The sequence below is a fragment of the Protopterus annectens genome, chromosome 3.part1 (assembly GCF_019279795.1).
Source record: "Protopterus annectens isolate FY-2018-M chromosome 3.part1, PAN1.0, whole genome shotgun sequence".
Classification (NCBI taxonomy): domain Eukaryota; kingdom Metazoa; phylum Chordata; order Ceratodontiformes; family Protopteridae; genus Protopterus; species Protopterus annectens.
This window is the reverse complement of record NC_056732.1, coordinates 868,318,815-868,332,453: the sequence shown is the minus strand read 5'-3', so window position 1 is coordinate 868,332,453 and position 13,639 is coordinate 868,318,815. Positions and strand designations below refer to the sequence as shown.

General features: G+C 39.1%; 1 protein-coding gene across 1 annotated transcript in view; it reads right to left on the bottom strand.

Annotated features, from left to right (window-relative positions):
• Positions 1-13,639, bottom strand: part of LOC122798304 (cadherin-7-like) — a 1,449,445-nt gene that overhangs the window by 198,490 nt on the left and 1,237,316 nt on the right. Inside the window, exon 11 of the mRNA XM_044067131.1 lies at positions 10,459-10,710. Within this exon, the coding sequence (XP_043923066.1) occupies positions 10,459-10,710 (252 nt within the window). The remainder of the gene's footprint in view (positions 1-10,458; positions 10,711-13,639) is intronic.

Below are 13,639 nucleotides of genomic sequence, written 5' to 3'. Positions count from 1 at the left end.
GACACTATGGACAATCACAAGGCTTATTTAGTTATGTCAGGGACCTGGGTGGGAACTCACAGATATGCTGTGAGTTACTGCATAATTACAAATGATACAGTGAACCCACTGACATTGCGAGCATCCTGGACAACAGGTTCAGTGGGAATGTTTCCCCACCATCCCCCCTGCAGTGCACATGTCCATCACAACAGGGTGTAGCCTCCCTGACATCACAGATGAACATGTGTGTGCTGCCCTCGCCATAGCAGACAACACAGCATCAGTGGGACCAGATAGTGTCCCAGACTGTGGCATACACGTGATTCATGACAAACTTCACACTCACATTATGTCACTGTTCAATATCACAGTTACTACAGGATGTGTACCCATGGAATGGCATACAGCTACAGTGTACACGCTCCAGAGTGCTGGTGCCACAATGTACCCTGGACATTATCACAATATATGCCTAACTATCCTGGTCTGCTATGCTATGGAGTGTATCATCATGGAACACTTACACATACACATTGTGAACCTACAGACAATGGATCCTACACAATTTGGTGTTGTTGTGGGCATATCTTGCCTCTTGCAGATGTCTGATGTCTTTAAACAGTTAACAGGTCCATAGACATACACGGGGTTGTCTACACAGCCTACCTGGAGCTTGCACACCACTTCTACACAATACCCCACTTGGCCTTTACACATTAGATCACTGGATTCAATATCTACACATATGTCACGAGATGGATTGCTAACTGGATCATGGATAGCACACACATGGTCAGTATTGCAGGTGCCATGTCTGACTATACACCAGTTACACATGGCATCCCACAGGGCTCAGTCCTGGGACCTCTCTTGTTCTGTATATATTTCTGATACATACTGGCTAACACAGGAGGAATATGGATGACCATGTTTGCAGATGACTGCAAACTGTGTACAATAATCGACTCCACAGCTGGCATAAGCATCCTCAGAAAGGGACTCACAGAGATGGATGACTGGTGCCAGGGCCATGGCCTACAGCTACCTTCCTTTAGATGCATAGTTATCATCTTTGGTAGTAACATTGTGCACACACATTACCACATAGGTGATGATACATCACATACAGTGTGTGTGATTTGTGATTTGGGGACATGAATACTTAGTACTCTTGCCTTTGACATTCACGTTGCCAATGTTGTTGGACACACCTTCTATTTAGGTAACCTTATCCCATACAGTTTTACATCCAGATCAGGTGGGGTCATTGTGACCTTATAGTCATCAGGCACATGCTTGGATACAATGGCCCATTTTGGATATACCTTACCCAACACCTGCAGCAACTGGAATGTACACAGATTTACATAACCAAGTGGATCTAGGTACTCACACAGATGGTATGCACAGTTTGGCTATGGTCACCCCAGCTCTCCTCAGTTGCTCACTGCCTACTTGGATGCAGTCTGTGCCTTTTGTTTGAAGCCATGTCCATCACAGCATTTATGGACAGGCTCCACATGAGGATATCAAAGTCCCTTACAGCTACATGCTCCAGGGACAGGTATGTGAGCAATGATGTTAATAGGACATGCTGGAGGAGCATATTACCATCACAGAGACTCCACTCACTTGGGAATGTGATCACAGTCCCACATATGCACAGACCCATGCTGACCACCTACAGGTGACATCTTCACAGGTGGACGGGTCATCGAGGCAGAATGAAATGAACATATGTGAGATATCTTATGTGACCTACTATTAACAGGCACAGACTATTGATCTAGCATGATTTCAGAATACAATCACACTGTGGCTAGGCTTCTACATAACTTAGGGCAGATAGCCTAGTGTCGACCTCTGAACCTATGCTAATGTTCGGGATGCACATTGTTCAGTGATGGTACTGATTGCAGGTTTTGTTTCTTCTTTGCTTTACCACTTCCTATGAACAACCTAGGTTTCTGCATAACATGTTTGATTGTGATAGGATTTCACTGTATTATATTGTGTCTGTTGTCATATCACTGTGTGCACATGGTTTATTGGTGAATAGTGCGAGGTTCCTGGGTTGACACTTGCAACTGAGGGATATGTGTCGCCCACTGATGTACTCAAACTTGCCCTAAGTGTGTGAGCATGCCCAGTTCAGACTTTCAGTGTTTTGTTGCCTGACATTTGTCTCATAGTTTCAAGTGTGTGAGCATGCCCAGTGTGACCTTGCAGTATGTTGCTGTCTGAGGTCCACTAAGTTTGTTGATGTGTGTGAACATTACCAATATTAACATTTATACTATATGCATGTTGAATATCAGGTTCTATTATTACTTCAGGCCTCACTTTTATGTCTTAACTCAACAGGGATTATGCTATGCCTGCAAGGTTTCCATGAGATACTTAGCTTTGACTTATCAACATTTTTTCATACAAGCTGACCATTGACATACTGTCGTGGTTTAGTGTTTCTGTACTCTGACTATAGTGCACTGTATTGTTGGTTTGGGGACTGTCACTGCTTCATATTTTCATACATGCCAGAACAGACTGCTTCAAGAAAAGTGAAGCAAATATGAACTTGTTAACCTGCTTTTGATGAACTATACCCACATTTGACCAGACTTGCACAACATTGCTGGACAGTGCACAATATTGCTGAACATTGCCTGTAGTTGTGCTACTTAGTGTGTGCAATTTTGTTTACATATACTAAATAGTGGTGAGAGCTGTTTAGCAGTGCTTTATATTGCTTAACACATAGCAATCATGCCTAAGGTGGTGCTGCAGGGCTGCCTTTGTCAGATGGACATTTTACACTCCCTATACATGTTTGTTAACAGGTAGTGTCAAGTTAGGCATCGCTTTTACTATATGTGCAAGTCGGAGAGAGGTATCATTTCCAGGGTTCCTACTGAGCCAGTGTATATGCTATACGTTGCCTCTTTGCCAAGGCCAAAGCATACTGGGCACTCCTCCTTCTGCTTACTGGGGCAGGCTCAGGTTGTTCCTCCTCTGAGTCACGCTCTGCCTGTGATGGCCTTGGCAATGGTGGGGGGCTGTTGTGCCCGGCCCTATGCTGCTCCTGCTGCAGTTGTTTTCACAGGATCATATTGTGTAGCATAGCACATACCATGACTATTTGGGTACATGTAGTTGGTGAGTACTGCAAGGCTCCACCAGATGTGTCCAGGTACCAGAACCGTGACTTGAGCAGCCCAAACACACGCTTGATTATATTTTGTGTTTGTGCATGTGCCTCATTATGGCATTCCTATTCAGGTGTGTGTGCATTTCTGATGGGTGTCATTAGCCACGGCTTGAGTGCATATCCAGCATCCCCCACTAGGTGACCATGAGGGATGTACCCATTGGCAAATGTCTGGTACAGCTGTGTCAGATGCCAGATATGGGAGTCATGGTAGCTTCCACGGCAGCCACTACACACATTCATTATTATGCCCTGGGCATCACACACGACCTGGCAGTTAATGGCGGGGTAACCCTTGTGGTTATAGTAGACCCTACCCTGCTGACCGGCTGGTGCTTTGATGCGAATGTGCGTGCAGTCTATTGCACCCACTAGCTCAGGGTATTCCGCTATTTGCTGGAAGAGATGCATATTGCTGGCCAATACCTCACGGGAATTGGGGAAATATACATGATCACTGACATGTGCTGCCATGGCATTCAGGAACTGGTGCAGTACCCTAAATGCTGATGCCTGTGAAATCCTCATCATATCGCCAGTTGGTCTCTGGAAGGTACCTGTTGCTAATATTCTTAGGCCAGCACATACCTTGGTTTCCTCTGGGATGGGTTCCCCTCTGTTGATTCTGTGTGTGAGGCATGGCCTGCACAGCTCAACAATTTGCTGCATGAGGTCTCTGTCCACTCTATAGCGCTCCACTATCTCCAGCTCATGTAGCCCCTGGTAGGTTACCCTAGGCCTGTGCACTCTTCTCCGTCTCCTCACTGTGGGTTGTTCAGCAACATTTGCATTGTCACCACCCTCAGCATGTTGCATATGTCACCTTATGATAGCAATGGCAGCCCCTAACATTTCTTTGTCTCAGTAAAGCTTTTTCAGTTTTCACTTCTATTAGCTTATTGCAGTGTTGCAGTGTGTCTGAGAAAAACATACTGGAATGTTTTTTGCTGAGTTTTAAGTGCTGGGCTGGGCTAGTGTAATGCCTGTGTAATTGCCTGATTCTGATTGTTTTCATCTGCTAGCTCTGCTAGTACTCCCTGGTTAACTTCCTACTATTTGTTGTGCTTCCTTTTCCCTTTCTGTTTCCTCAGGGGGCAGCACCGTGCAAACAAACGCAAACATGCGCACACCAGCTCACACGCATGCACACATGCTTACACGGACAATAACTTGCTTATTCTTGTTAAAACGTGTGCACACTGGTGCAAATGCGCTTACAACTGTTTACACAGCCTTACATATGCTTACTCATGCCTACACACGAGCACACACGCCTACATGCAAGCACACTGTTTTACTCGGGTTCACTGGCACGCACATGAGCACATGCACGCTCAGCAAGAAACTTTGGTGTTATCCACAGCATACACCTTCGATTTCTTGACTTTACCTGGCCTACCTGTTGACACACCTCTTTCACTATTATGTAAATGTAAGCTGACACATATCACTCTGCTCCAATGAGCTGCACTCCTTTCATACATACCCCCCTTGTGATGTCACCTATCTTCTACTCTGTTACTCCCCTTATCCTACTCCTACACTCCACTGACTGTGCTCATTTGTTATGGAAACTTGCGATTCACTATAATAACTCTCATTTGCATAGGATTGCCTACTAATGCTTAGTTTCATCTCTTAGACTGAGCTTCCCCCCTTAGCAACCTCTACTCTGTGGCTATGTTGTCTTCAGCCTGCCTTTCCCTTGCATTGTAAATTCATTTTAGCTATGAAATCCACATTTGTTGATCTTAATTATTAATTTTCTGCTTTTTAGGGCGCTGCGTGTTTGCGCAGCGCTGCGCTATGGTTAAACCCTGGAAATTGGGATTAAAAAAAAAAAGTTATTTTATTTTTCATTTGCATCACTTCCCATTGCCAAAGGCCATATTTTTGGCCATTGGCATGCTTCCTCCTGTGAATGCATGCTTTTTTTCCAGCTGACACAGCTCCGTTTTGCTATTTGCAGAACTGTACTCAGTTATCAACTTGAGTACATTTCTGCAAATAACACTACCACTACTCGGACAGGTTTGGGTTTCCTGGATCGCAATTTTACCTCATTTGCATGGCTTTCACCTGCAGTTGAGGTAATTTGCATATCCCAGCCCTGTCCGTGTAGGACTAGTTTGGAGAGCTCAGTTGCCCGCCCCTGCCGGCTGTTCCTGGATCGCTCAGCGGACATGTTGGCTTGCTGGAGTCTTACTCTACTCTTAGGGTCTGTGCAAGCCTTCATGAATCCGGCCCCTGGTCTTATTTTCTGGGAAATATGGTAGCAGCAGCATAGACTTCAGCCTGTTGCACATATACATGAATTAGAGCAACAGCAGCCCCTCACATTTTTTATGTGTAGACTCCTTTCTATGGCTGTATTCCAACAGGTTTTGGAATTTGCAGGAAAGACCAGCACTGAGTCTACACAGTTGCTTTACAGATTGTTGAATAGCTCCTCCACCTCGGATTACTTGATTAGTATACAATTCAGCTGCTTATGATGAAATTTGCATGCCATGGTGTTTACCTTGTTTGCACAGCTGTGCAAAGCTCTTCACACCATGTAGAGCTGCTTACTGAATCCAAAACAGTGTGCTAACATGTGCCGATCATAGTGCGATGTCCGCACGGTTTAAACGGGCCAGGTAGGCTTTATTGCTGCTGGTTGATACAGTATGCAGTTGAACACAGATAAAAGACACACAGATATAATAAAACATTGAACAATTCTTGTTCTTAAGGTAAGGAACATAATGGAATATTGTGTAATTTAGGTGATATTATAGTAGCTGTTAGAAGAGATATGTATCACCATGTAAAATGATATATATACATATACTTAATGTAAATCCTAGTAGAGTCTTTAACATTCTAGAAGCATTTGGAAGAGCATATTATATTGCTGTAGAGTATATCAGCTTCTGGAACCAAATACAGTATTTTTATTTAGTTATTTATTTATATTTATGTTTTATTTTTGAAGTGTGAGGTTTACAAAGGAAAATAATCTTATTTGGGGCTAAGAGAGATTAAGTAAATGGCAGTGCAGAGTAAGAGGAATTTAAACTTGATTAACTAAGGGAATAGCGATTATATCTAATGAGCAAGGTCATATATAATTATACAGGGATATGGGAATAAAATATGAATGGAGTGGAGACTATTAGAGATAGAAAAGATTTATCCAAAGGGAGAGGCGCAGGGACAGATCCAGGTATTTTTTACATATAATTTTAGTGAGGACTTGAAGAGGTTGGTTAGCTGATCTATCAGACAGGGGTGGATACTGAGTTCTAGGTTTTAGTAACATAGCTAGAGTTCTAGGTTTTAGTAACATAGCTAGAGAAAAAGGAGACAATATGGAAGCCGTGGGATGGAGTGATATAAGACAGGCATTTATCAGATGAATGAACTGTTCTAAAATATAGCACTTTTATGTGCTATTATGAGTTGACAGTAGTCGAGATAATTTGAGTATAAAGGCCATTTGAGTTGTTTTATGGCAGTGGTGGGTTTTACTCTTTATACTTTTAGCAAATTTAGCTATTTTATTGTAGGACTGTTCACATTTTGCAAGTTGGTTGAATGCAAATTTGCAAAGATGGTGAGCATATGACAGAGTTGGAAGTAAGTAGGCAGTTGATATGCATTTCTGAGCACAGTCTGTTAAGTAGGATTTTGCCCTGTACATGAGATTGCATACTTAACAGGAGTCTACTAAGTATCAACCATTAATGTCAGATAAGGACAGTTGACAAGTTTCAAATATTTAGTAGTTTCTTAATAAGTTATTCATAGAATATTGCATTAATACCAGCATGATGTAATTCTTTTCAACATGGCAAACAAATGACATTATGAATGGCTGTTTTACTATTTTATCCTCCCAAAGTACTCTGTTCAGTCAATTATTATGTTACTTTGAAGTAATGTTGGGTTCTTTTAACTATGTCAGGTTCTAGTAGGGCTTGCTTGTGTGACATTCTTCTATTTTTCACAGCAGACAAGTCCACCCCTGTAAATATATTTTTCTTTGGGGATTTTATGGCTGCATGTGAGTAATCTAAAGGTGGTTTTCTTACATGAAAATGACACTTGCTTGACATAATTGATGTTCATATTCGGTTTCTGATACCTTGTGTAAAAATTTGTTCTGCTACATGAAATGACAGAATCAAAATACATGGAAGATGTGCCATCCTTAACGTCTGTAGGAATCCATCCTTCTGTGATATAGTATAGTAGAATGTGACCCTTGAGCTTTGAGGCTTACAGAATGACATTACAGCTTCTTTAAATTGCCTGAGAGTGAACAATATGTATATTTTTCTGCTGTGTGCATGGCCTGTTGAATAATACAATTTCCTTTATGTTGTGAAGCTCCACAGCATTTTGAGCTGTAGTGTATGTGGCACTGTTACAAAGGACTTACTTAAAGAAGCATAAGAAATCTAAGCTGACTTTGATTTGTATACTGTGTCTTTGTTATAGACCATATGATGTAGATTAACAAAATCTTCATCAGACAAGTTCCGACTTGCTTTGAACTAATAATTCAAATAATTCAAAATACTTTTTTGAGTATTAGCTTAAAGTTTAAGACAGCTTTATATTGTGAGGGAAGAAAAGCCATCTTTTCTTTAGTATGTATCTTTCCCTGATAGTGAGGCATATACTTTAGCATAGTTTAGCAGACTGCAGGAAAAATTCCGGTACTTACGTATTATCGCAACCAGATTTTTGTGCTAACAGCGGTTGTTTCCCGATCGGTAAAGATATTGGTAAATGTGCTTGAATTGGAATACAGTGTGTTTTCTTTAACAAAACAGGTTGTTTTCTGGAGGGCTATCAACACAAAGTACACGACATACTGTTGTTGTTTCTTCGTGCTCTTTACTAGCAGTGTGTCACTTCTTGCAAGGCTGCCCACTGAACGTTCTTTGTCAGCCAATGGTGTGAAATAGCCATACATACAGTTGCGAATCACAGTTGGGAGTGTGGAAGTTAGTGTAAGCCTTACTGGGTGCAAGTAACTTTGTCCGAAATTTCGGAAGTTAAACAAGCTTGAAAATCTGATTCCTGCTTTGTGACATACTGTCCTCATCCCCATGTCATACTTTGCATCCTCAAAGATGACATCCTCCTTTTAAAATACTCTCCCTTGTGTGAGTTTTCCTTCTGAGTGTGTAATGGCTTTCAGGAAGTAATGGCAAATGACAACAACCGGCTGTCCCAGCTCTGCGAAAAGTAACTCCTTCACCGTGTCACAAACTTTTATTTTGGTGTCTTCTATTGTGTATGTCTACCTGTGTCAGTCAGTAGCCCCTGTTATCTGTTCTTCATATATCTTTGCAGCCACTGTGAAGTGCCCAACCATGAAACTGCGGTAAAACATGACCGGCATAGAATCTGATTGCGAGAATTCGTATCGGCAACACCTTCACTAAAATATTAATTTTTCAATTTTTGAAGTTATAACCCTGCCTAAACAAACTTCAGTATAAAAGAAAACAGTGTCTGTTTGGTTTTCTTTGTATTTTCGGTACTATGTAGACATTGAAAAGCAAACAGTATTACCACAAAAATCTGGTTGCGATAATACTTAAGTACCAAAATTCCTCCTTTTCAAAAAAAAGGAAAAAAAAATTAAGTAACTATGTACACTATGTAAGATACAGATACTGTGCATTGTCTATAATAGTCAAATAAATACACTGTAGAGCATGGAACAGCGTGATTACACTCCAAAACCAGTTAAAAGACACCCTGGTGCAGTACAACTCTAGTGCAAGACTTAATATTGCAAGGACAAGTCTCCACTGGGCTTAACAGCTGACCAGCCAGCTGGCCGGTAAGCAACAGCAGCAAGATGACTTAATTTCAGCTTTGTTTCTGCCTGCCATCTATAGAATTACAACCATTAATGTTAAAAAACAACTGCTTCTCTTACACAGGAAATGTGAAAGGACAGCTCCCTCTCTCTGTTTGCCAACACCTTCCATCTACTTTACTGGTTTTCAAAGCCAGCACAACACTCCACATTTTTTTTCAGTAACTAGTAGTATACGAAGCACTCAAATCTCCATGTATTACAAAAAAATTATGATTGGATGTATGATTGCAACTGGATGTTATGTGTTCTCGATATTGAGAACAAATGTCACCTCTCAATCTTCTTGAGGTGAATTTCTTAGCATCCATTTTGAAAAAGACATATTAATCAGGTTAGCAATGGGAGTATCATAATCCTTTATAATAATGACAAGCAGTGAAGAAACCTGTAGACTATTGAATCCTTATTTCACTTTTGAAAGTATTGCAGCATAGCATTCTTGCATTATACATTTGGATTTTCCGCACACTACACAGAAGGTCTTTCATCCTTCTCTTTTGCCGTTGTTACCATATTACATTACAAATGTACAATCTTTTCTTCTGTTAATGTCATTGGCTAACCAAAGATTATCATCCCCTTACTTGACAATGAACTAGAGGTCTCAGCTCTTTGAATCAAGGTTCATATTTCTTTGTATCTCTTTATTTCCCTTATGCAAAAGGAAGGTAGTATAATTCCACCTCCTTGTCTTTTACCTTGATCCATTTATAACCTGTTTTTACATGTCTCAATGGACATTTACACATCTTTGTTCCACTTATTTTCTTCTTCAGAGGTTCTTTAATGAATGTAGGCAATGACAAAGAGACAGAAACCATTAAACTAACATAACCCGCTCCCTTATCTTGTGCTTGAGTATGACTTGATTATGTGCAAATGTGCATACTACAGCTTTAGGAAGAATGCATTTTGCTAAAGGCACAGATTTATCAGTTATGTAAAACCACAAAAAAGGTCTGCAGTGTCTCATTTTGATGCAGAATTATTCTTGATGAATGCATATATTCTGCCTGAAAATATATATGCATATTATTGCTGCAGGTAATTTCTTCAAACCAAATCAGTCTTGAAAATGTAACATTTTGATGGTTTGCCTTTTTATTTAGTATATTATGCAAATCACATTTACAAAGCTGGGAGTAACTAGTAGGTATAGGATAACAAGCAGCAAGCAGGCATAATGCTTAGTTGTTATTTATCTTTTCTAATTAATCATCATCTGAAATTTTGTAATCATCTGGCATTTTATAATGACATTTAATTTGCTGCAGTAATAATATTATAAGTAGTTTAGTATGCTTTTTTCAACTATTCAGCCATATTCAGTATATTAAAAAACATGCAACAGTTAACATTCTACAGCAGGGAACATACATACCTAATATTATGAGACCACAAGCCATAATAGAAATGAAGGCTCCTGTACTGAGACCAAATGGTAGGGCAAGGGTTTCCACAGAGCATGACTCAGGTGTCCCTGATGAACCACAGTCACAAACTCTGATTGTGACTGTGCTGCTGCTGCTTAGGGCTGGAAGTCCACTGTCCTTAATCACAATAGGCAAATAAAAAACAGCCTGTTCTTGTAGACTGAAATTATGGCTTCTTGTTAGAATTCCAGCTGTGTTATCTGAAACAACAGAAGACCTGTTAGTATTCCTACTCTGTAAAAAAGATAACTTCATAAACAATTACTTTTGTTTAGTTTTCTGCCAAACATTTTAAAAAGTAACAATACCTTGACATTTTACACTGTGAAAAAATAAAAAAAGCAACAGAAAATGAAATATATCAGAAAACCATAAAGACTTAGTTAAGAATTCTGTAACAAAGTTAATAAGCTAATCCATTTATTCATGTGTTGAATTCAAGAAGAAAATATTTATTTTCCTAACTAGGAAAGTGAATGCAATTTTCCCAACTAATGTGTGTCTGAAGCAGATGTTTTATTGAGATATGCATTTTCAAAGGCATAGCTTAGATTTCTTATGGCTTTCTGTCTTCTCTCAGGAGATATGAATAGGAATTGAAATTAGGCAACCAAAACTTCACTTGAAGAATGCTAGGGGTACTTTATAAGTATTTCTTACTTCTAGTAACAGAAGATGCTATATTTAGTTCTGAGCACATTGTATAATGCTGAATTCCATTAGGATTTCAAATGTTCCTGTCATCCACAGAAAGCAGGCTGAAATAATTGAATCAAATATTGACTTATTAACAACAATGTCATGTGCAGTCCATAATATCTGAAGGCAGATGAATTAGGAAATTTGGGACATATGGAAAGTACAATTTTAATTATATTGCTGTTATCAAAGAATGTATATATTATTTACTTCTGTTTATTTTATTTCCAAAACCAATAAGGGTTTGCAAAAAAAAAAAAAAAAAAAAACACATACTCCTGAAAATGTATTCTGTGGTTAAGGACCATGTTTAAGTACTTGGTAAACTATGTAAGCAAACAAATATTTCAATCACCATGTATCTACTATTGAAAGAATGTCCTTTTTCATTGTATAGCCTTTTATTAAAAGCATAGTATCTAGGTCCAGAGATGTGATCATTCAGAATTTACAAGGCTGATCAGTGAGTATAATGGCCCCGCAGATGTGTACTCATACAAACACATAATAAACTATGCTGACCATCTCAAAGCTTTGTTCCTCTTCTTGGTATCATACAGATTACTGAAAGGTGAACTCTGACTCAGATACAGAACCTCACTAAACTCTAGCCTTTCAGATCTACTGCACATTTAGAAGTCCGATGGTCACATAAGTACATGCCAAAGATATCTTAATCCATTCTGCAACAGAAACCTTACTTGTTGGAGGGATAGATACGGATCACAGAGAATACCACTTCTATGGAATCATCCTCCTCTCCACATTCTTACTGTATTACAACATAATATGGATGAATAGATAGGAAACATTAAATACAACCCTGCTTTTTTTTACCCTTGTCCCTTTTGGATAAGGGTAACTTGTAAATGTTCAGTATGTCTTGGGGTTCTTCGTACTTAAATTACAAGGACTAAAAACTTCATGGGAATGCATTGTTAGGCTTCTTATGCTCTCCAATGCTAAACAGCTTATGAAGTTCCTCTTAAACTGTAAACAAAGAAAGTAGTATTTAATAATAGCAATCTTAATTTTAATTCAGAAATACCACACCTGTGGAAAATGAAGCAGCACAGATCAGTACTGGGAGACTTTTACCCCAAAATGGAGGATTTGAGCAATTTTTTTCTTCTCGGCAAGCTCAAACATTCTTGGGTCCAAAAAAAAAATACAAAACTCACATCTTAGATGCTTTCATGATCTGTCAGATTACCTACTAGAACCCCATCCATTCATTTGTTTCTTCATTGTATAGGGACAGCCAGGTCCATTAATTCACCCAACAGGCCAATGAGAGCTGTTTGTTTCTTGGCTGGGGCAGGAGCCTAATCAGCCCATACACCCTAGTGATGAAAATGGGTCTTTCGCATTAAGCTCCTGCATTCCTTTTGCAGGCTATCCTATCTCCCTATATATATATATATATATATATATATATATATATATATATATATATATATGTATGTATGTATGTGGCTGCAAGCTCCACAGTCACTGTTGAGCAACTAAGTGGTGCACAGCTAGCACATGCACTGGATAGGCTCAGTGCTATGAAAGATCACTTACCTGCCAGAAGGTATTTCAGATGCAGGTAGTTGAACTATCTCTATTGGCTGCTCATTTTTATCATCCTTGCGCAGTCCCTCCAGCACCCTCACCAGTAATCAAAGACAGGTCATCTGGGTCATAGTCAAGGAATTTTTTATATATCCTCTGCCATTTTGTTGATTGATTTATTTATTCAATCGTTCATTTATTTGCTTATATATGCATTTATGTATTTGTTTGTGTAATTGTTTATTTTTATTTATTTACATGCATTAACTGCACCGATCACCACTGACTGTTTGTAAAAAAAAAAACATAATATACAATTGAAGCAGAGAGAAAAAAGGAAAAAGTAATACAACAGCTAGGAATTTCAAAATAAAATAGACTAAATTGTCATAAGAAAAAGAATATGTATGCAAGAACTAGAGAAAGCATGCAAGGTATAATGTGACACTATAAATAAATGCAAAGTAGCAGAATTCTTCTGCCAGATATTTTACATTATTATTATAGATGCATGATATACCCCCTCTCTCTCTTTCTCTCTCTCTCTCACTCTCTCTCTCTATATATATATATATAAATATATGTGTGTGTGTGTGTGTGTGTGTGTGTGTGTATGTATATAAAGCTATATATATGATGGATGTGTATATGCATCTCGAGAGAGAGCTGTGTATGAAGTGAGGGAAAAGAACCTCATAGAAGAGAGTAGTATAGGCATGTTGTGTGAAGAAATGTAAGTTGATTTGAATTATGTAGAACATGTTAGACAGGATGAAAGCGTGATGATTACTCTTTTGTCAGATAAGAGCTATTTTTAGAACACATTTACACATAGGTACTTGGAGCAAGAGATTTTTTTTTTGTTAAGTTGAT